Below are 24053 nucleotides of genomic sequence, written 5' to 3'. Positions count from 1 at the left end.
GCTGTGCTCGATTTGTATTTTCTCTAGTAAGTACATCTGGTAAAACATGTACTGAGCACAAGGCACTGTGCAAGATGCTGGGATTATGGAAAGAGAAGCCAGAGTCTCTGTGCTCAAAGATGACAAAGAAATATATTCCAGTTTTCAAACTGCAATCCATGGACTTCCAGTGGTTCCACAGGGTACTGGATGAGATGGGGCATAGTGAAATTTCTGTTATTTACTCCTCTCCCCTTAACACTAAAATAGTTCTATTTACTCTGTCTCATATATTAGACTTTCTTGTAAAATTTACAAGAGCAGGAAAGGATTCTTACACTTTTATAAATAAATAATAAAGTTTATTATTAGTCAAATAAATAATAAACCTCTGGTCTAGTAGAAAAATAAGAGCAGCCAGAATTTACAGCTCTTGTATGTAGTCTTGCCTGTATGCACCTCACTATCTTCTCTATAACATCTTTCCCAGGGGCACATACTATTAGAGATTGATGACAAGGAAAGTTAATGCCCTGATCAATAGTGTATAATTTTATTCCAAATGCCAAAATTAAACACAGTGCTTTAGTTTTTTTTCATTAAGATTAGCAGTGTCCTGGAGCATAATAGTTGTTTTTCTTTTGTACTATTACAACTTCCATTTTAAATTTTCCCATGTGTAACATACAATTGGAAAAGTGAATTTTAGTAAGAAAAATAAAAACAAAGAAAAAAACATAAGGCACTCTTAACACAAGTTCTCAAAAAATATAAATAATCTGAGATTTTTCTCTCTGCCCTAGTTAGAAGCTAACCATAGAGAAATATTTGAACTCTAAAAATTTCATGTTAGCTACAGAGCTCACAGCACACCCTGAGGCCTCTAGAAGGGAAGTCTAAAGAGTCTCCTTGATTCTCCCAACCCTTCAAGGAAGAAAGCACTGCTAAAGGTTTCATGTTTAACAGCTCTAGGGCTCTGCCATGATATATACTCCATTGCATGTCAGCCCTTTGCTACCTCTTCTCCAATCTAAGGCATAAAGAACAAAAGCAGCCTAGCTTTCCCTTCTTCCCAGAAGGCACTCTTCCTTCACAGTGTTGGAGTGGCATCAAAGGCTGGAACTGCCTTCTGACAGAACACTATCACCCTCTTTCCCAGTGAACTCTCTCACTCACATGCATCAAGCCAGGGCTCAGGACTTCCTGTACTCTAGGGTTGGGCATCTTTGCTACAGTTGCCTTGCTTTGTTTATCCTCTGCTCTTTCTCTGGAATTGAACACTTGCATATATTTATTTCCCTGAGGTGGTAAAAGTCAAGATTCAATTTTGAGCGTCTATATGGAAATAAGCAGAGGGGAAAAAAAAGAAGCCACATAGGATATAGTTTAGATGACTTCAAGGGACATTGGGAGTTGAAGTCAAATTTCCAGACAAGAAGACAAAGCTAGTTCATCTTGCTTTGCCTCCTCTGTGCATCTACCTTCTCTGAATGTCAGAGATGCCTAAGACCAGGCCATCCTAATACAGAGCCTCAGCCTCACCAAAACTTCCAGTAACTCTTACCTGATCTGCTTGCCTTCTCTCATGTCATATAAGGAAAAGAAGACATCAGTATCTTCCCCAATGGTATTATAGGTGAAACTCTTTAGACTGAAGAAGAAGTGATGTGGTACTGGCATCCGACAGGTTTCCCCATGACGAGGGCGCATCGTATCTACCTAATGAGGACGGTAAAAGAGCACATTATTTTATTCACTATATTGATTATTAAAAAATAAAAATTAAATTACTAAGTCTTATTATACTAATGAAGGGAAGTATTTAAGAGAGACTGCAGATGTTTTCTCTGCCAGTAAGGGATGCTATGTCAATAGACTTGGATTGAGATGGGCATGCAAGCAGCTGGGAGATTTGTGAAGGAGATAAGAGAACAGAATTCCAATGTACAACTGAACTCAAATCTTCACTAGGTCACAAATCTAAATTTTCCATGGAACAATTTTTAACATCATTTTTTAGAGATGTTTTCCTAATGTACTTGATTTATACTATTAGGTGTAAATATTTGTTTTTTGAATAGTTAAGTGCAATTCATTTTGCATTTTATTTTTCACGATATTTACATGACAATGGCAAAGTAAGACACAACCAGAATAACACAGCCCTGACCCAAATATCAGTTCATTTTAAAAGTACAAAATACCTCATAATTAAAATAGGCAAAAGCACTGGGAATTAATTTTTCCCCTCAACACTTGCTCTTTGGATTTGCCAGAAGAGGGCAAGGTGTAAATATTTACCTTTCTTCATAACATTTTTATTTTCTCCTAAATGAATTCATTTTAGTCTGAGTCTACTTTCTTTTAATTGTGCTTATGTAAATTTGCACACTGGAATGGAGACTGGTAAAATCTGCTAGGAGGTAGAGGCTGCTTAGAATAAAGTTACCACACATTCAAGAAGTCAGTGGTATCTATCACATCTTGGTGCTTTCATATGCTATGATCTCTTAAAAGAAAGTTGAGGGAAAAGACTGGGAGGTCTGGGTAAGCTGCTTACCTGGGATGTGCTCTGCTGTACACTCTGCCTACTAGACAAATGCTATGGAAAGAAAGAGAAAAGAAAGATTTACTCTGTTAGGAAAGAAACTAACTTTTATTAAGTACCTTCTATATGCTAGGCAGTCTACTATGCATTTTATCTTCATGAGATCATTTAATTCTGATAACTTTGTTAGATAATCATTATTCATATTCAATGGAGACAATGAAAGTTTAAGAATAGGAAGTTATTTGCTGAAGGTCACACAACAAGAAGCTGGCAAAATCTGCATTCAAACCCTAGGCTCTCTATCACTGAGTACCAACCAAGTCACAGATGGGTGCTTGCTACTAGATATTTTCTTTGGCAATGTCTTCCCACACTTTACCATTTTCTGAACTGCCTGATTAGGCTTCTTCAGACTTTCCACACTGAAGCCCTTTTAAAAAAAGGGGATCCTCCCCAAAGATTTCTTCATGCTGTTCATTGCTATTGGCTGAAGTTAAAAGAAGCAGATTCCAATTCCGGCTATGCCATTCATAGGCTGTGAAACTTTAAACAAATCATTAACTCTATCCTAGAGGTATTTTCTTCTACTGTAAAACAGATAAGAACTGGTCTTTTCTTCCTCAAAATATTGTTGTGAGGTTCAAATTACATAATGGAAATCAGTATAATGTAGCAGTTAGGGACCTAAGTACAGAAGTCAAGAAACCAGTTTTGAACCATAAGTCACATTTAATAGCTGTATATTTTCTCATGTGTAAACTGAGGATAAAATTTTGTGCCTAACTTAGTCTCATAGGGTTTTGTGCAGATTAACCCAGAATGTAAGTGAATGATAATTATTCTCTATAACTGGTATTTTATTATTACTATAATTGGCTTTCTTTTTTAAAACTAGTTATTATAGAAAAGCCATTCATATTTGGAAGTAAAACCTGGCCAAAAAGAATGGTGAGTTCACAAATATTTATTGCCCCATATTGGAAAACTCAACAACGAGAGTTTCTATGTGGCTGCCATTTGGACCCTATAGGTGTGGGGCAGCATACAGTTTCATATCATATGGGTAAGAAGAGTGGTTGTAAGAATGCCTTCATTTAATTTCCCAATACATACCTTTAACATTCAATAAAACCAAAGTAAAATTAAATACTAATTTAAGTGTAACCCACTAGCTTTATTTACTAATTATTAAATATCTTTGTGCATTATTAGCAATATTAGCTAGTTATTAAGTAGTACTGATGTTCATTCATAGGACTATATTTTCCTGTGATACATATTTAATATAATAAAGTCAAATGTATAACATGTATATACACAAAAGAAAACAAACATGAAATTGACAAAAAAATTAGGTCTGGGTGTACAGCTCAGTGGTAGAGACTTGTTTAGCAAGTATGAGGCCTTAGGCTTTATCACAAACATCGGGAAAGACAAACTTAAAAAAAACAAAACAAAATCAGGCTTTCAAAATACAAATTGGGTTTTCTATGATTTACTGACTAGATCCTACTGGAATGTTATCAGACTAAAATAAATTTTGTTTTATTTTAAATTAAGGGATTGCATTAAGTCATTCTTCTTAAGTATATTTATAGACTAACTCTTAATATGACTACAGAACTTACTAGTTGTAAGTTTTCAGTTAATACTATCTACAGAAATTTACAAAACAGCTAACTTTGGTATAAAACATCCCATTGACAATAATAAATATCATGGGAGACTGTAGAGGTGTCACATTTTGGAAGAACTTCCAATCTAGTTTAGATTTTAGGCTTTTTTGATAAATGAACATATTTTATTAAAATGTCAATTTAATAAAGTAAAGCACATATTTTATAAAGTTAAATAACCTAATGGCTTGCAATAAAAATTATCAGTTCTCTGCTTACCTTGTCTTGTTCCCTGGAGATAAGTACTTTCAACTCTTTACTGTTTTTTTCCTAGAATTTATCAAATTTTTCTAAATGTTACATTTATATCAATCTCTCTTTATCCAGTTTTAGAATTATGCATTGGTTTTTATAATGGACGTTGCACATATCCCCTTCCCTTCACCTATGTTCTTAATATCTCAAAACTCTTAAACTATTACTTATATTATTATAACTTAAATATTGTTCTCTGCTGAGAAAAGTCATGTAGTACAATTACATTTCTTTTCTTCTGCCACTTTCATCTTGGATATACTTATTTGTTTTAAATTATAGTCACCTCTTATTATCCACACAGAATTGGCTCCAGGATCCCTCCCCCCCCCCAGGTATCAAAATCCATGGATACTCAAGTCCCTTTTATAAACTTTTATTTGCATATAACCTACAAATATCCTTCTGTATATTTTTTCATCTCTTATTACTTAAAACATTTCATACAATTTAAAAGTTATATAAATAGTGATTATACTATTATTTAGAAATTATTATTAATGATGATAAGAAAAATAGTCTTTACATGGTTAGTACAGACATAATTTTTCTCCAAAGTATTTTTGAGTCAAGGTTGAATGAATCTGCAAACACGGAACCTGCAGAAAAGAAGGCCCTTTTTCTATTTCCCCCATTATTCTAAAAGTCTAGGGACAGCATCTTGCACATGGAGAAAACTGACAGATAATCTGTGAAGCCAAGTTGTTCTCCTGCAGATACCCTTCCTAGCTGTCTTCTGCCTTTCTGCTTTAATCTGGACCAATTCTCAGTAGTTATTCTCTAAGCCTATTACACAACTGTCATCCTAGGACTTCCCTCTGCTGCTTACCCCAGAATTCTTTGTACCCATCATCTGGATCAGATTCCCTAACATTGAGGGTACACATATAGTAGTTTTTTTATTTATTTCTTCATTCTGAAGGAATAATTTATTCTTTGGTATTTTCCTTCTTCATTCTAAAGGAATAATTTATTCTTCAATACTTTCCTGAAAAGGGGTCAAAAGTAGTTGGTGTTTTGAAACTCTTAAGTAAGTATAGAATACTAGGTTGAATTTTTCCCCCTCAGAATTTTGCATACAATGCTTTAATATTTTCCAGTTTTTAATGTTGCTATTAGGAAGCCCCAAGTGTTATCCTTTCAACAAGTCATTTGTATATGACTCTGGAAGCTTTTAACTCCTCTCTCCATTTCTAGTGAGCTGAAAATTTAGAATCAAATGCCAAATACTATTGGTCCTTTGAATCTGGAGACTCAAATATATGTTCTGGAAATATTTTTAATATAATTTCTTCCATAATTTTCTCTTTCTTTGTATCTTTGTTATTTCTTCTGAAACTCTGTTATTTATGTACTGGATGTCCTAGATAGTATCTCTAGTTTTTAAAACTTTTCTCTCCTGTTGTTAATTTTGTTGTGGTTCTGTTTTCAGGAAAATTTTCTTTATCTTCTAACCTTAATACCACATTACTCCAGTTATCTAATTTTTAAATTTCTGGAGCTGCTTCATTGTTGCATTATTTCCTCCTTTTTCTCTAGAAACAACAATCACTGATTTCTTCTGCCTGCTTCTTCCAAGTTGCTTTCAGATGTTTGTTGTGGTCGCTAACTTTCACTTAGGTTTTTGTTTGTTGATGCTTAGCTATCTAGAAGTGCTGTGTGGGGTCTTTTGATCAATGGGTTTTAGTATAAAGAACTTTAAGGAGATGAGTGATCATTTTATCCAGTCCTATCACTTCAAATATATATATAATCTGATGACCCTAAAACTGTCAAAGTTATCTCAGGAACTACAGACTTTCATTCATGCTTTTGAATGTCTAAAAGACATCTTGAACTTGAAAAAAATATATCTAGAACTATTGTTCCCACTGCTCAACTCCCAAACCTGCTTCTTCTACATTGTTTCATATATTTCACTATTATCTAGTTGGGCAGACCAAAAACTCAGCAATCACTCTTCTATGACCTTTCCCTTAATTCTATACATGTATATCAATACAACCTATCAACAATTCTGATTGGTTCTAACTTCAAAATATATTCAGAATCCAATAACTTCTTACTACTTTCACTAGGCCAGCTTTAGCCCAAAGTACTGAAATTAAGATTTTGTGCTTTAATGACTCTCCTCGCTTCCATTTTATGATCAGGAACGCATATCTGATCATGTTACTCTCACGGTTCTGCCAGCCAGACTAATGGAGTAAGTCTAATTTGGGACATGCAAAGCTTTTGCTTTCTTGTTGGACTGCCTCATGTTCCATTTACTATAGTATCTAATGCCAAAATTATAAAAATCATTATATTTCCTGGAACTGCCACTTCCCTATGCTTGGTGGCATTCTGAAGTGTTTTTCCTGCTTTTTTCATACCCTTAGAAAATCAGTCACTATCTCTAATAGCATTAGTGTATATCTTAATTACGGTATGCAGCAAATGCATGTTTGTGGTCTACTGATTCTACTAGAGTAGAGTTTTTCAATGAGAGAAATCCATTCACAGGTTTCAGCAACAAGCATTGGGAAATCTATCCATCAATTCCTCTAAAACTGATTGTAAAACACTGTATGTAATTCATATTTGCATAGTCATGGGAGAAAATATCATCTGATCCTTCCTGATAGAGAAAAAGTTAGAAACCAACACTAGATGATGAGATTCTTGAGGAAAGGAATAAATCTTGTTCATCACTAATCTCTATATTGCACTCCTATTATGTTGCAGAGAGCAGTTAAAGCAAATGCTTGTACATGTTAATAAATATACAGAAGTAAATATATAGAAGCAATAAATATGTTACTTGTATATTATTTAGGCAAATTTCCTTTTGCCCTTGACCAGGCATAATACTTGGTATCATCTATGTTCACTAAAACATTATATTTCTTAAAGAGATCCTAAAACTTCTAATTCTCATCAATATATACTCACTGAATAAACTACTCAAAATGTGAGGTTATTATCCAGGCCCTTAATCTAAGCTTAACTATCACTTTACATTTCTGCCATTTGTTTCACTTTTAAATGTTCTATCTCTCTTTTAGTTACTTTTTATCCAGCCTACCAAATTGAATCATGATCATCATTCAACCCAACAGATCTTTATTGGACATCTAAGCATCTATCAGCCTCTGCCTGTGGAAAGATTGGTACATTATTTCCAGGTTCAAAAATCACCACATTAACTAATAACTGGCTCTTTCCAGCTTCAACCACCTTTATTCCTAAGAAGGGAATAGGAAGCATAATGTTAGTAACTAGTGCAGGCTGAAAGAAAACAAAGAGCAAAATCAACAGAGAAGTGACCCCTAGATAGTGTAGTAAGCCCAGCATCTCTACATAGTATTCCCATTTGTAAACCAAGCATGATATGTACAGTCAGAATAAGGAAAGTTTTTAAAAATATTGTTTTACAGAATAATCAGGGAAAATAAAGGAGAAAAAAAGAGGTATACAGGAACAAGCCACCCCATTTTAGATTTCTTACCATCTTGTAAAGATCTGAGACACTAATCTGGTCTGAATCCACAACTTCAAAGTCCTTCCGAGGTACCAGGTCCAGGCCCAAATGCCTAGTAAATAGAAAGACCACACTTATCATTCTATGTCTATAGTACTCATCTTTCTTTATATTCCTGGGAACCTATATCTGTCATGATGTTGTAGACAGAGGTACAGACTGCCCCAGCAGGGACATGCCTTCATCCAGCATCATCTAACTGTGTTCACCTTTGAATAAATAAATGAGGGACTTTAAGGCTGACAAATTCCAGTCATCAAGTAGTTCCACTTGTGATGATAAAAAGGTTCTAATCAGTATCACGTTTATAATAAAGTGCCTGAATTCATTAAGGATGGCTTCTTTATATGTTTAATTTTTTCTTTCTCCCCCATCCTACTAGTATGCTTAAGCATCAGTCATGTATTACTTTCATTAGGATGAAAAAAAATTATTCAGGGCTCAAGTAGATTTGGAATTCAAAATCAACACATAAAAATAATCTCTTAAAGATATGTATACTTTGGTTGAGTTTATCTTATTTTCAATTTAATTAATACTGACATTGGTAAAGGCCTGACCATGCATTAGCACTAATATCATATTAATGTGAAGTTTAACCAAGGAGCATTACTACTCAAGACAACATTATTTAGAAGATAAAATATAATTTAGGACTGGAAGAAGTAATGGTAATTATTGGTTGATTGGGTGGTAGAGGACATAACTCTGGACACAGCCAGAACTTGATTTCAAAATGGTACATAATTTATGTTCAATCGATGTTAGCTTCTTTCTCACAATTCTAGGATAACAGTTCTAAACCTGAAGTTCAGTGGAGTTAGAGGTTTGTGGATCTCTTAAATTTCTTATGACACTAGATAAGAGAGAGAGAGAGAGAGAGAGAGAGAGAGAGAGAGAGAGAGAGAGAGAGAGAGAGAGAGAGAGAGATTGATTTTTTATGAGATGAAGATTTATTCCTCTGATCAGGGTTTCAGAGATGCTCTGTGACTACCTGACTCCAAAACAAGGGTTATAAGTTATTGAGTCTGGAAAAAGTATTCCATGGGACTTTGAAAAGAGAAACATTTCTCTTTCTAATTAGATTATGAACAATTTTTAGAATATGCTAACAAAATTAATTTGTAGGCAGTTTCTGTACATACAACTCCCACCATTTAAAATAAAGGCAGTCTGGGAAGTCAGTGGTAGAGCACTTACCTACCAAGTAAAAGTCCCTGGGTTCAATCCCCAGCATTGTAACTAAGTAAATAAGTAAGTAAATAAATATAATAAAGTCAGTCCAAAATGAGACTTAATGTATTTATAATCTGCACCCTGCTTATAGGGAAAAGATTAAACAAATTGCAGTAAAATAGTAAAATAAAAATGGAAAATCAAACCTATATGAGGAAGGTAGAAGCAAACATACTAATAGCCTAGGCTAAAATGACTACTATGATTTTTTTTTTGAGAGAGAGAGAGAGAGAGAGAGAGAGAGAGAGAGAGAGAGAGAGAGAGAGAGAGAAATAGAGAAATAGAGAGAGAGAGAGAGAGAATATGTTTTAATATTTATTTTTCAGTTTTCGGTGGACACAATATCTCTATTTTATTTGTATGTGGTGCTGAGGATCGAACCCAGCACCCCGTGCACGCCAGGTGAGTGTGTTACTGCTTGAGCCACATCCCTAGCCTGACTACCATGATTAAGAATTAAGTTCAAGGCTGGGCATGGTGTCGCACGCCTATAATCCCAGCAGCTCAAGAGGCTGAGGAAGGAGGATTGTGAGTTCAAAGCTAGCCTCAGCAACAGTGAGGTGCTAAACAACTCAGTTTGATCCTATCTCTAAATAAAATATAAAAAATGGCTGGAAATGTGGTTCAGTGGTCAAGTGCCCCTGAGTTCAATCCCTGATACCAAAAAAAAGAAAAAAAACTCAGGATAACTCCCATTATCCTTTATGCAAGGGTTGTGTAATACATATAAAATATAACATGTATCATTAAAGGTTGATTTGCATTATCTTTTAAAAGAAAACCTGGAGTTTTTAAGAAGGAAGTGGGGTGTACTAAATGACACCCTTCCTCATACACAAACCCTCACAGATTGATGAAATTAGTAGATTATTATTGACTCTAACCCCAATAGTTTACAGCTTAATGGTATGCTGTTGAATCTGATTATTGAAGTTTTGCACTTAAATATGTAAGAGTTTTATTTTTCTACCACTAAGATCCTGCCTTCTTAGAACAAAGAAAGACTTCATTCTATTACCTTTTATTAGTTAATTTAATATCTCTGAAACAATTTCAAGCTTTTGAGTTCTAACACAAGTAAAGGCAATAGTGTCCATCGAAAGCAAAAAAGAGCTACAGCACATCCTTTCTACCCTGCTTCTCATAGAAAGCAATTTATATTATAAAAACAATTTTGCAGGTATGATCTTATATATTTAAAATACTTTTACATGAATGTGAACACAAGTATAAAGATCATTAAATTGAAACTAATATTTGTATTAGGAAATAAATTATAAAATCAATCTTTTAAAATGTTTTCCAAATCTGTATTGCATGCCATTTAAATTTTTCTAAACAAAAGGACAACTTTTCACACATGTTTGTTAACCACTGGTGGTCCCCAAATTTATAGTTGTTCCTTGTCATTCATGAGAGATTGGTTCCAGGATCTTCGCATGAATACCAAAATCTGAGGATACTCAGGTGCTTTGTGTAAAATGGCACAACAACAGTATTTGCATATAACCTAATACGCATACACCTGTATACTAAAAACGTTACTATATTACTTATACTTAGCTAATATAGTGTAAAATATAGCTAAACAGACATTATATTGTATTGTTTATGGAATAATGACAAGAAAAAAGATAATTTGTGATTTAAAACAGGTTTTCCAACCATAGATGGCTGAGTCCATGAATAAGGAATCCACAGCCATGAAACCTGCAAATATAGAGGGCCAACTGCATATGGAGTAGTCTAAGTAATATAATTCAGAAACAAAGAAGTGAACAAATTATTCAATCAAAATCAAAATAGATGTTTTAGACATAACAATTTACAAAAACTCAAGATGGCATTCACGTCAGTAGGGTTGGAATTGACTGTATGTGCTCTGTCATAGTGTACCACACACAATTATGGATCTGTCTAACATCTACACAAAATCTGTCTTAGCATTATGATCCTCTTAGCTTGCTTCTCCAGTCAATTTTCTACACATATGCACATCGACCCATATCACAGATACTTTCTAAGGTCTTATAACATACCAGACCAACAGTGCTGGATGCAGGGAGTTCAGTAGTTTTGAGTAAAAGCAAATATTCTTATTCATCATGGTTTCTCCCCTGAGAGCAGAGTGCTTTCCCTCTCTTAAAAGTAGTGGGGCACGGTACCTTTCAATTTCTTGATCTTACTATCTTTATAAATAAGAGAATGATTAATGGGTAATCTGGTAAAAACTGAAAACTAAATTCCTTCTACTAATACCATCTACAATGAAGGAAGAGTAGCTTGCAAAAATCAAGTTGGTGACTATCCTACTTGGAAGAAGGCATAGATGTTGCATACTGAGAAGCAATCCATGTTCATTCCCTGAAAAAGAGGTTCCTGGCTCTTAATTCCTATGAGATAGTGACCAGAATATTCTTTATTCCAAGAATAGTGAACAATAAATGCAGGGAATGATCAATTGCCTTCTATAGCAAAAGGAGGCAGAGAAACAAAGTAATCATGGGCATGGGCTCTTCCACCAAGCCACACTGTCTGATCAATTACCAAGGCTGGTGCAAGGACTAATTTGGGTAAAACGCAGTGCCTGGTATTGGGAAACACAACTGCTGTTATAATTATTACCACTGTGTTTTATACCAAAAATCAAAATATGGCTTAAAGTAAAGAGATTATTTTTAAAAATTTATTTATTTTTCATTTTTTAATTTATATATAATAGCAGAATGTATTACAATTCTTATTACACACATACAGCACAATTTTTCATATCTCTGGTTGTATACATAGTATATTCACACCAATTCGTGTCCTCTTACATGTACTTTGGATAATAATGAACATCACACTCAACCATCATTAATTACCCCATGCCCCATCCCTTCCCCTCCCACCCTTCTGCCCTATCTAGAGTTCATCTATTCCTCCCATGCTCCGGCTCCCTATCCCACTATGAATCAGGCTCCTTATATCAAAGAAAACATTCAGCATTTGGGTTTTGGGGATTGGATAACTTCACTTAGCATTATCTTCTTCAACAATATCCATTTACCTGCAAATGTCATGATTTTTTCTCTTTTATTGCTGAGTAAAATTCCATTGTGTATATATGTCACATTTTTTTTTGTCCATCCATCCACGGAAGGACATTTAGGTTGGCTCCACAGTTTAGCTATTGTGAATTGTGCTGCTATAAACATTGATGTGGCTGTGTCCATGTAGTATGCTGTCTTTAAGTCCTTTGGGTATAGACTGAGGAGATGGATAGCTGAGTCAAATGGTGGTTCCATTCTCAATTTTCTAAGAAATCTCCATACTGCTTTCCATATTGGCTGCACAAATTTGAAGTCCCACCAGCAGTGAATGAGCATACCTTTTTTCTCCACATCCTTGCCAACACTTTTTGTTGTTTGTCTTCATAATGGCTTCCATTCTGACTGGAGTGAGAGGAAATCTTAAAGTGGTTTTAATTTGCATTTCTATAATTGCTAGTGGTGATGAACATTTTTTCATGTGTTTGTTGATTGATTGTACATCATTTTCTGAGAAGTGTCTCTTCAGGTCCTTGGCCCATTTATTGATTGGATTGTTTTTTTGGTGTCTAGCTTTTTGAGTTCTTTATATACCCTAGTGATTAGTGCTTTATCTGATGCGTGAGGGGTAAAAATTTGCTCCCAAGATGTAGGCTCTCTATTCACCTCACAGATTGTTTCTTTTGCTAAGAAGAAACTTTTTAGCTTGAGTCCATCGCATTTATTGATTCTTGATTTTAAGTCCTGTGCCCCAAAACTCTTAAGAAGCTGGGATCTAATCCCACATGATGGAGATTAGGGCATACTTTTTCTTCTATTAAATGTAGGGTCTCTGGTTGTATTCCTAAGTCCTTGATCCATTTTGAGTTGAGTTTTGTGCATGGTAAGAGATAGGGGTTTAATCTCATTTTGTTGCATATGGATTTCCAGTTTTTCCAGCAACATTTGTTGAAGAGGATATCTTTTTTCCAATGCATGTTTTTGGTGCCTTTGTCTAATATAATATAATTGAATTTTGTGGGTTAGTCTCTGTGTCCTCTATGCTATACCATTGGTCTACCAGTCTGTTTTGGTGCCAATAACATGCTGTTTTTGTTACTGTTGCTCTATAGTATAGGTTTAAGGTTTGGTATAGTGATGCCACCTGCTTCACTCTTCCTGCTAAGGATTGTTTTATTCTGGGTCTTTTATTTTTCCAGATGAATTTCAGGATTGCTTTTTCTATTTCTATGAGAAATGTCACTGGAATTTTGATTGGAATTTCATTAAGTGTGTATAGTGGTTTTGGAAGTATGATCATTTTGATAATATTAATTCTGCCTATCAAAGAGCAAGGGAGATCTACCATCTTCTAAGGTCTTCTTTGATTTCTTTCTTTAGGGTTCTGTAATTTTCATTATATAGATCTTTCTCCTCTTTCGCTGAGTTGATTCCCAAGGTTTTTTTTTTTTTTTTTTGAGGCTATTGAGAATGGGATAGTTTCCCTCATTTCCCTTTCGGAGGATTTGTCACTGATATACAGAAATGCCTTTGATTTGTGGGTGTTGATTTTATATCCTGCTATTTTGATGAATTCATTTACTAGTTCTAGAAGTTTTCTGGTGTAACTTTTAGGGTCTTCCAGGTATAGAATTATATCATCTGCAAAAAGTGCCAATTTAAGTTCTTTTCCTATATGTATCCCTTTAATTTCTTTCATGTGTCCAATTGCTCTGGCCAGTATTTCAAAAACTATGTTAAATAAAAGTGGTGAAAGAGGGCATCCCAGTTTTTAGAGGGAATGCCTTCAGTTTTTCTCCATTTAGAAGGATGTTGGCCTGAGGCTTAGTGTAGATAGCCTTTATGATGTTAAGCTATGTTCCTGTTATCCTTAGTTTTTCTAGTGTTTTGAACATGAAAGGGTGCTGTATTTTGTCAAATGCTTTTTCTGAGTCTATTGAGATGATCATATAATTCTTATTTTTGAGCCTATTGATGTGATGAATTACATTTATTGATTTCTATATGTTGAACCAACCTTGCATCTCTGGGATGAAACCTACTTGATCATGGTACATGATCTTTTTGATATGTTTTTGTATTCAATTTGCCAGAATTTTATTGAGAATTTTTGCATCTATGTTCATTAACGATATTGTATCTTTTTTGATGTATCTTTGCCTGGTTTTGGCATCAGAGTGATGTTGGCTTCATAGAATGAGTTTGGAAGTGCTGCATCTTTTTCTATTTCCTGAAATAAATTGGAGAGTATTGGTATTAGTTCTTCTTTAAAGATCTTGTAGAACTCGCTGTGTACCCATTTGGTCCTGGGCTTTTCTTAGTTGGTAGGCTTCTGATGGCATATTCTAATTAATTGCTTGAAATTGATCTTTTTAAATTCTGTATGTCATCCTGATTCAGTTTGGGCAAACTATTTGACTCTAGAAATTTGTCAATGCCTTCAATATTTTCTATCTTATTGGAGTACAGGTTTTCAAAATAATTTCTAATTATCTTCTGTATTTCTGTAGGGTCTGTTGTGATATTTCCTTTTTCATCATATATGTTAGTGATTTTTCTCTCTCCTTTGTTAGCATGGTTAAGGGTCTGTATATTTTGTTTATTTTTTTCAAAGAACCAACTTTTTGTTCTGTCAATTTTTTCAATTATTTCTTTTGTTTCAATTTCATTGATTTCAGCTCTGATTTTAATTATTTCCTGTCTTTTGCTGCTTTTGGTGTTGATCTGTTCTCCTTTTTCTAGAACTTTGAGATGTAGTGTTAAGTAATTTATTTGTTGACTTTTTCTTCTTTTAAGGAATGAACTCCATGCAATGAACTTCCTCTTAGAACTGCTTTCATAGTGTCCCAGAGATTTCAGTATGTTGAATCTGTGTTCTCATTCACCTCTAAAAACTTTTTAATCTCCACCTTGATGTCTTCTGTAACCCATTGTTCATTCAGTAGCATATTATTTAGTCTCCAGGTATTGGAGTGGATTTTATTTTTTATTTTATCATTGATTTATAATTTCATTCCATTATGGTCTCATATAATGCAGGGTAGAATCTCTACTTTTTTATATTTGCTAGGATTTTCTCTGTGGCATAGTATATGGTCTATTTTACAGAAGGATCCATGTGCTGCTAAGAAGAAAGTATATTCTCTCGTTGAACGTTGGTATATTCTATGTATGTCACTTAAGTCTAAGTTATTGATTTTATTATTGAGTTCTATAGTTTCTTTGTTTAGCTTTTGTTTCTAAGATCTATCTAGTGATAAAACAGGTGTGTTAAAGTCGCCCAAAATTATTGTGTTGTGGTCTATTTGACTCTTGAACTTGAGAAGGGTTGTTTGATGAACATAAGTGCTCCGTTGTTTGGGGCATACATATTTATAATTGTTAAGTCCTGTTGGTGTATGGTTCCCTTTAGCAGTATGTAGAGTCCTTCTTTTTCCTTTTTGATTGACTTTAGTTTGAAGTTTACTTTATTTGATATAAGGATGGAAACCCCTGCTTGCTTCTGCAAGTCATGTGAGTGGTATGATTTTTCCCAACCCTTTATCTTCAGTCTGTGGATGTCTTCCTATGAGAGAGTCTCTTGGAAACAGCATATTATTGGGTCTTTTTTTTTATCCAGTCAGCTAGCCTATGTCTTTTGACTGGTGAGTTTAGGCCATTAACATTCAGGTTATTTCCTCTTCTTGGAATACTTTGCTGAGGATGTTCTGTAGAGCAGCCTTTCTAGTTATAAATTCTTTTAACTTTTGTTTATCATGGAAGGTTTTTATTTTATCATCAATCTAAAACTTAGTTTTTCTGGATATAAGATTCTTGGTTGGCATCCATTTTCTTTCAGAGCTTGGTATATGTTATTCCATGATCTCCTGGCTTTGAGGGTCTGGGTTGAGCTACAAATAGGTCTCCCCCTATATGTGATATGATTCCTATGTTGTTCCATGATCTTCTGGCTTTGAGTGTCTGTGTTGAAAAATCTGCTGAGATAAGAATTGGTCTCCACCTAAATGTGATCTGATTTCTCTCTCTTGCGGCTTTTAAGATTCTGTCCTTTTTCTGTATGCTAGGTATTTTCATTATAATGTGCCTTGGTGTAGATCTGTTGTAATTTTGTACATTTGGTATCCTGTAAGCCTCTTGTATTTGGTTTTCCAATTCATTCTTCATGCTTGGGAAATTTTCTGATATTATCTCATTGAAGAGATTGTACATTCCTTTGGTTTGAAACTCTGTGCCTTCCTGTATCCGAATAACTCTTAGATTTTGGTCTTTTGATGCTGTCCCATAATTCTTGGATGTTCTGTTCATGGTTTCTAACTTTCTTCTCTGTGTGGTCAACTTTATTTTCCAGATTGTAAACTTTGTTTTAATTATCTGACATTCTTTAGTTATCTAGTCTGTTAGTTATGCTTTCTATTGAGTTTTTTTAATTTGATTTATTGTATCCTTCATTTCAAGGAGTTCTGACTCTATCTCAAGGAGTTCTGACTCTATCTCAAGGAGTTCAGGGTCTCTATCTCTCTCTTGAAGTAATCTTTTGCTACCTGTATTTGCTGTCTTATATCATTGTTGGAGTGATCAATTTTGCTTGTATTTGCTCATTTAGGTCTTTAATTCACAGATCATTTTAATTATGAACCTTCTGAACTCCTTCTCTGACATTTCACCAACTTTGCTGTGCATAGGTTCTGTTATTATAGTGTTCTGGTTTATTTGGAGCATTTTTCTCCATTGTTTTTTCATGTTGTCTATGTGTCTTCTTTTCTTGCATGTGGATCTGAGATATTACAGTTTCTTCCCTATATTTTTGTAGTACTTGTACAGATTCTCAGTACCTCACCTTGATGTTGGGCTTCCAGACCCTGCTGGTGTACCTCAATGGATGCTGCTGCATCCTGGATCTGGGACCTGCATAAGTTGGAGTGGGTAGATCTGGGCTGCTGGGTTTGACATCCTGTGGTAGTCTGCTAGTTGGAAGGGGGAGTCTTGCACCAAAGGCTAGACTCTAGTGGTCTCTGCTCTGCTGGGGGAGGGGTGAACCGTGCCTACTGAGATCCTGGATCCCACATGGGCTGATGTGGGTGGTCTGGGCTGGATTTTGGCTCCCACGGCAGTCTGCTGGTCACAGGGGACAGCCCTGCACAAGAGGCTAGGCTCTGGTGAGTGTCTGCCCTGCCGGGAAAGGGGTAAACCTAGTCTTCTGTGCTCCTGGGCCCCAGAGAGGCTGGTGTGAATGTATCTGGACCGATGGGCTTGACCTCCCATGGTAGACTGCTGGTCAGAAAGGGTGGTCATGTGCCAAAGGCTAGGCTCTGGTGGTCTCTGCCCCACTGGGGGAGGGGTGGACCAGGTGTGCTGTGTGCCTGGGCCCTGCAGAGGCTGGTGTGAATAGGTCTGGGCCACTGGGCTTGACTTCCCAAGGTCAAGGAAAGGGATTATGATAAAAGAGGTATAGAGTCTGAATTTTAAACTCAGATAAAACAGAAGGCAAGCATTTATGTACAGCCACATATTCAAAAGTTATCTAATTTTTGAATTTTGAATTTTCAAAAATAGCCTAATTGCTTAGGTGAATAGTCTTCACAAAATTACTGATATTTTCATTTAACCTACTCCATGCTAGGCTCATGCTGAACACAGCAGTGCATAAGAGACATACCCCTGACATTACCTTCTTATAGATAGAGCTCTCTGATGCTCTGAATCTCAAAACAAAATTCTTTAAATTTTACATTTCTTTTTAATGTTCTATATTCTATTTTATCTCTTCTCCTAAGGTTCCTCATATGATTCACGTAAGTCATAAAATAATGTGAAGTTAATTAATTGTACTCAAAGGATGCTGTAGGGTATTAGGCCTTAATTCTCTCCAGAATTGGTTGAGAAAGAATGGAGATATTAAGATTCCTTGTGGGCACTGGCCTTTTCTAATGCTTATATAAAGAGAGCATATATATAATAAATATACCAATGAAAATAAAGAATATTTATTTAATAACATATAAAAAACTATAATTAAAATGGCTTCTTTGTATCAAACATTTACTTGGCCAAATGCTATATGTATGTTGTATTTAAGTATTATGAGGAATAGGTAGTATTAGATTCATTTTATGAGGAAACTGAGCTCAAAGAAGTTAGATAAGTAGTTTTTTTGTTTTATTGCTGTACCAGAGAATGAACTCAGGGATACTCCACCAATGAGCTATAGTCCCAACACTCAGGGGCGTGCTCGCGTTCTCGTTCTCTCCCCCCCCCCCTCTCACTCACTTTTAAAAATTTTTAGACAGGGTCTTTCTAAGTTACCCAGGTTGATCTCAAACTTGTGATCCTCCTCCTTTAGGCTTCCAAGCAGCAGAGTTGGGCTTTTTTAAAGCTAGGACTATCTCCCTCTGAAGCATTATACCTGCTACCCTTCTACTAATAACTGTGAAAGCTAAGTACCAGGGGCTACAAGTGGACTGTAATAATTTCAAGTCAAAATAGTTTGAGAGATGAAATTACATCAATTCAGAAGGAAATAAATACAAATTGGTTAAAAGTGTCCACTAGATATGAAAACATACCAATTTTATTATCAAATACATTCACATAGTGCCTACCAAGTATACCTACCAAAGCACCGTGCTAATTACAAGGTATAATGATGAGCTAATCTAGAGATAAAATGAGAGGGAGATGATGTAGAAAGAAAGAGAAATTGAGAGATTTGAACATAAAATTTGACATACACACTTTAAACACATCCAGCCATCTCAGACTGCTGGAATAGAGCAAGATATTAACTGATGAGTATACCACTAGGTATCAGCAAGAACCTTAACTGAGGAGTCACTGAAAATTTCTGCTAATTTCACATGTCCTAAAGCTACAAAATATCAACATGACCTTAAATGAAAGTACTGAGCCATAAACCTTTCCAGGTCCCAGCAAAAAAAAAAAAAATAATAATAATCTCAGGGAAACTCATTGGGAGATATTTTCTACACATTACAAACCAAACCACTGCTTGTGTTGCTTAGTCCAAGAACAATTACCTTGAAGATGGACATAAAAGCTTAATGAGAAGAAAAGAACATGAATGACAGATGAATATCTGAAAGACAAAGTAGAAAAGAGGGGGAGGGAGAAAAGTGATAGCGGGACAGTGAAGGAAAGAAATAATAAAAGAACTAGAATTATAAATTTATTAGTGATTTGCCTTAAATTTTGTGAGTTCACAAATACAGATAAAAATTATTTCATTTGAGACATAATATATAGAAACATTTTGATTCAATAAAACCTTATGTTTCATTTTATTCAAATAAGCACTTTTTACCTAAAGAAGAGATATAAATTCTATAAAATATATAATTACTTCTTACTTATATATTTTTCTAAGTCAGAGATCAATTTTCTAAATGGAGCTCTTATCTTACAAAGGTATAGTAGCATTTCATTATAACAAAGAATTTAATTGAGTCCATGAAAAGTGATGTAGTATATGTGTTCAATAAACCATTAATACTTACTATTAATATTTCTGAAGTAGAGTCTGTGTCAGTCCTGGATTATTGCAATATTAAATTAACTATGCTGTATTTATTGTAGTGATACAATAAGAAACAAAGAGGAAATTTAAAAGTTTTATAAAAGATATTAAAAATATTAAATTAATAAATTAAAATTATGGTACTAATCAAATTACTTCAAATTTTCTTTGGAGTGAGTAAAATGAACTGATTTATTCTCTATATAGGATCTTGTAGGTAGAGATAATGACTCATTTGTACACAGTTTTGTATTGTGCCCAACCTGTATTGAAATTCTTAAAAATATAAGAACACACTCTTTTAAGTGCTCGTTTCTACCCCACATAATTTTAATAATTTTTACTTACAGAGTGAATCTACACATGCAAAATGGGTCAAAATATGTAAGTTACATAAATTTAAGGCCAAATATTCAAATATTTATTTTTTTCAAATAATTAACTGTTAATCTCAAGAAACAAAAAAAATGGTTATTATGCAGATGTGGAAAATTCTGTATTTAATTTAAAACTTAAATGAAGAGTAAAACCCATTTAATTTCTATCTTTTGAGGTTCTAACTGAATGTTAAATCAGATACACAATATGGGACAGGCAGTCTTCATACTTGGAGAAGAAAAGAAAGATAAAATAATACATGGAATAGAAATACTGGCCAAAAGTTGCCTGATTTTAAGACTCACACAAATAATTAGAAGATGGAGAGGTTCTGCAAAAGTGTACAACTTTGGGGATCAGTTCTGGATACAAACAATCTAACATTGTGTACCTCTACTACTGTTTTTGGGAAAAGTGCTTCTCAGTGTTAGTTTCCTCAGAAAGCAAAATGGAACACTTGTCTTGGGCAGGCATAATAGCATTTCATTATAATAATGAAACTAAGTCAGAACAGTGATGTAGTATATGTCTTCAATAAAAAATTAACAGCTAGTATTAAGAGATTCTGAAATAATTTCTGAAAATGCAGAGGCATAATATATATATGAGAGTTTATAAAGAAGGCATAATAATTTAAAATTACATAATTAATATTTACTTACATCAATCAAAACACAAATACACTCAGCAAACACTGATTATGAATCTGCCACATCTCAATATGTGTTAAGCTTCAATGTTTTATTAAAATTTACAAGTGTGGTAGAACAAGATGTATGAAACTATTAGGGCATAAAATGGGAACAATGGATGTGGTTATTAGTTCTTAGTTTTTGTGTGGAATGGTTTCTTTTACTTAATTCAATGTTATGAAATGACTTCGGACTTTATTATTAGTTTTTTTTTTGAAAAAAAATCTCTTCTTTCAAAATAGGAAGGAATTATTAAAAAGAGTAAGCCCAAGCAAGAACCTGAAAGAATATTCCTATTAGTTTAAAAGCAATATATCTTTTTCTTTTAATAGTGATAGATATACAAAGTTCTTATTTAGGTTTTTAAGTAACTATATTTTCCACTGGGGGATAAGATAAAGTACACGAAGAAAAAGAAGGGTGGTAAAAAAGGAAGAAGATGCAGAGTAAAGAAGGGAAAAAGAAGGAACAGGGGAGAGAGAGAGAAGGGAAAGTGAAGGGAAATGGAACTTTGTTTCTGATTACTGTTTGTTGAAATAGATAAATAACTGTCCCTCCAATACACAGTTACTTCAATGAGAAAAAGTTACTAATAAAGGTGCAGTAGCTCTATAATTTACTGACAGGCATTATAATGTTCTTAGCTTTCTTCAAGGATGTTTTGAACTTGTTTCTATTCTATAATATTTAACTTTGAAGTTATCATCATTAAGATTGCAAAATTTGGTTTGTTATCATTCTTTATAACATATTCCTAAACTCATTAACTATATTTACTGGTATTTATAGTTGCAGTTAAATTGTGACATAATAAATTACATAACTATTATCACCATATCATCAGTTCAAGTGTAACAATTTGAGACAGAGTAATATTGTTTATAATTATTATATTTTAATTGATTTTTTAAATAAAAGCAATGATATCAAACAGTAGTGTTTGGGGTTGAGGAAACAGCATAAGTGGTTATATTATAAATTAACATTTCTAAATTTTATTTAGTTTTTTATTATCTGCAGTCAAATTTAGAGAACACTGTCTGACCTATCTATACCTGAATTCACATTATGTTAAACAAGTAGTATATGAAGCAGTCTTGTTAACAGTCAAGGTAGGATGTAAGTAAACAAAAGCAGACAAGGATAGTAGAATGCTGTTCACTTTAAAAAAAGGTTTTAAATAACTAATTTGGTTTTTTTTTCCTTTTCTACTGACAAGTATTACTCTAGGTTTGGATGTGCTCAGATATTAGATTTCATGTTTCCTCTTTCCTGACTTCTTATTTGGCAGGGGCATATCCTCAAGTCCCTTCTACAGAAAGGATTCCTAAGTAGTAGCTATTATGTGTCCCTAAAAATGGCTTTATTTGATCCTCACACTTAGATAGTTGGATTATTTACAAAACTCTGGCAAATTGTTTGCCCAAAGAATTTTGGAGATTCTACTTTATTATCTTCTAGATTCTACTTTATTATATCCTACTCTATTATCTTTATTATCATCCAGTGTTAATGATTAACACTTGTGACACAAGTGTGATTCTTTTTTTTTGTTTGTTTGTTAAAAGGACATGTTTTTTTGTCTCAAATATTTAAGGATCTTATCTTCATCTCTGGAATATTAAAATATCTGAATGTGCCTCACTGTAGTTTTTGTTTGTTTTGTCTTTTCCCGAATTCATGATAATAAGTATACGATAGGCCCTTTTAATTCTAAGACTGCCCTTCTGCAGCTCTAGGAAATTCTCTTTCTTTCTTCAGAATTTCTTTTTTTATTGCCTTTATTCTTTTTCTGAAAGTTGTATGATAATGTACCCTCCTGGATTAAATTTTTCTCCCCTCAATTATTTACCATCCTCTTGTTTTATGTTCAAGCAACTTACATAAAATTTATGTTTTCATTCTGAAAGTTTTAATTTGGAAGTCAAATTTTCCATTGCTTTTTCATAGAATCTTATTCTACATAGTGGGATTTCTTGGATTTTCTACAAGAAGGTTATGTTTTTCAAGTTCTTTACGAATCTCTACTTCTTCCTTGGGACGTGTTATTTCTTCTGGGTCTGGGTATTTTATCGTGGTTTTTATTATTCCTGATTGTTTATGAGACCTAAAATGCACTGGAAGAAATCTAGGAATTCTTATACATGGGTAGATTATTGGCAAGCTTTATTTTCAGGTAAGTGGGAGGGATGTGGTCCTTTTACTTTGAAAATTTTAAATGCCAGAATGTAGAGGGCTTGGCAAAAAGGTTTCAATTCATCCTTTTTCCTTTTTGCCCAGTTTTCTTCCACACTGTTGGTTTTCATATTGTTTATCTGAAAGGGAAATGCCTGGTCATGCATTCTGCTCATTGCGGTAGATTATTCCTATACAAACTTTTAAAACAACCTATTTTTTAAGACCCCAGGCTTACTATCAACCTCCTTTTGGGAGCTGCAGGACAGACTGGCTCCCTCAGTTAAATTTCCCTTCACATATACTGAGGTGCTTCTGTCAGTAAACTTCTATCTATTTTCCAGGTTCCATAAATATGTTTATATATTTCATTTATTGGTGGCCTCCCCTCCAAATTCTTTTATTTTCTGTCATTTCAATGATGTCTTAAAGGAGAAGAATTGAAGACATATACTTAAGTAGGACGCAAACTGGTTACTTCAAAATTGAAGGAACCCAATTTTAAGAGAATGAAAAAAGCAAACTGAGAGTCACACTGATTATTAAATCTAGGGAGAAATAACATCTGAATACTATCTATCCTAACTTCACATGCCAAATTCTTAGAAGTTTACTTCCAGGGCAATAACAAATAATCATACCCACTGTATAAATACAGGATTATTTGAATAAAAAGAAAAAAATAATATTTTAAGAATATTGTGAAATAGAAATATAGAGAATTCTTATTTGTAGTTTTTTCCTATTCAGATTCACTGTATGGCTATAAAATGTAAGTACACTGAGTCAACATTTTCAAAAAGCATCATATGATAAAAAAGATTGTATTCTGATTAATGAGGTCTAGAATCAAGAAATTTGAGCTGGAAGAAACTTTGGAGGAGAGTCTAGCTCTTATTCATTTTTCCAGTTGTGAGAATAGAATATGAATTTCAGACTAGAACCAATGAGTGTCCTTTGCACCTAGCAATAATAATGAGACCATAGTGGAACATATAACATTGTCTTAATTATTAAGGAGAAGC

General features: G+C 34.0%; 1 protein-coding gene across 15 annotated transcripts in view; it reads right to left on the bottom strand.

Moving 5' to 3' along the window:
• The window catches only part of Dock3 (dedicator of cytokinesis 3), a 586580-nt gene that overhangs the window by 239036 nt on the left and 323491 nt on the right, over positions 1-24053 (bottom strand). For all 15 annotated transcript variants that reach the window (XR_013436504.1, XM_078043258.1, XM_021727520.2 and 12 more), the window contains 3 exons: positions 7952-8036; positions 2540-2581; positions 1544-1698 (listed from right to left, as the gene is read on the bottom strand). Coding sequence is in view for 14 of the 15 variants with exons in the window: in XM_078043258.1 (XP_077899384.1) it covers positions 1544-1698; positions 2540-2581; positions 7952-8036 (282 nt within the window). In the remaining variant the exon portion in view is untranslated. The remainder of the gene's footprint in view (positions 1-1543; positions 1699-2539; positions 2582-7951; positions 8037-24053) is intronic.

Source organism: Ictidomys tridecemlineatus, chromosome 3 (assembly GCF_052094955.1).
Source record: "Ictidomys tridecemlineatus isolate mIctTri1 chromosome 3, mIctTri1.hap1, whole genome shotgun sequence".
Lineage (NCBI taxonomy): Eukaryota > Metazoa > Chordata > Mammalia > Rodentia > Sciuridae > Ictidomys > Ictidomys tridecemlineatus.
The sequence above is the reverse complement of the archived record's forward strand: the minus strand, read 5'-3'. Positions and strand labels throughout refer to the sequence as shown.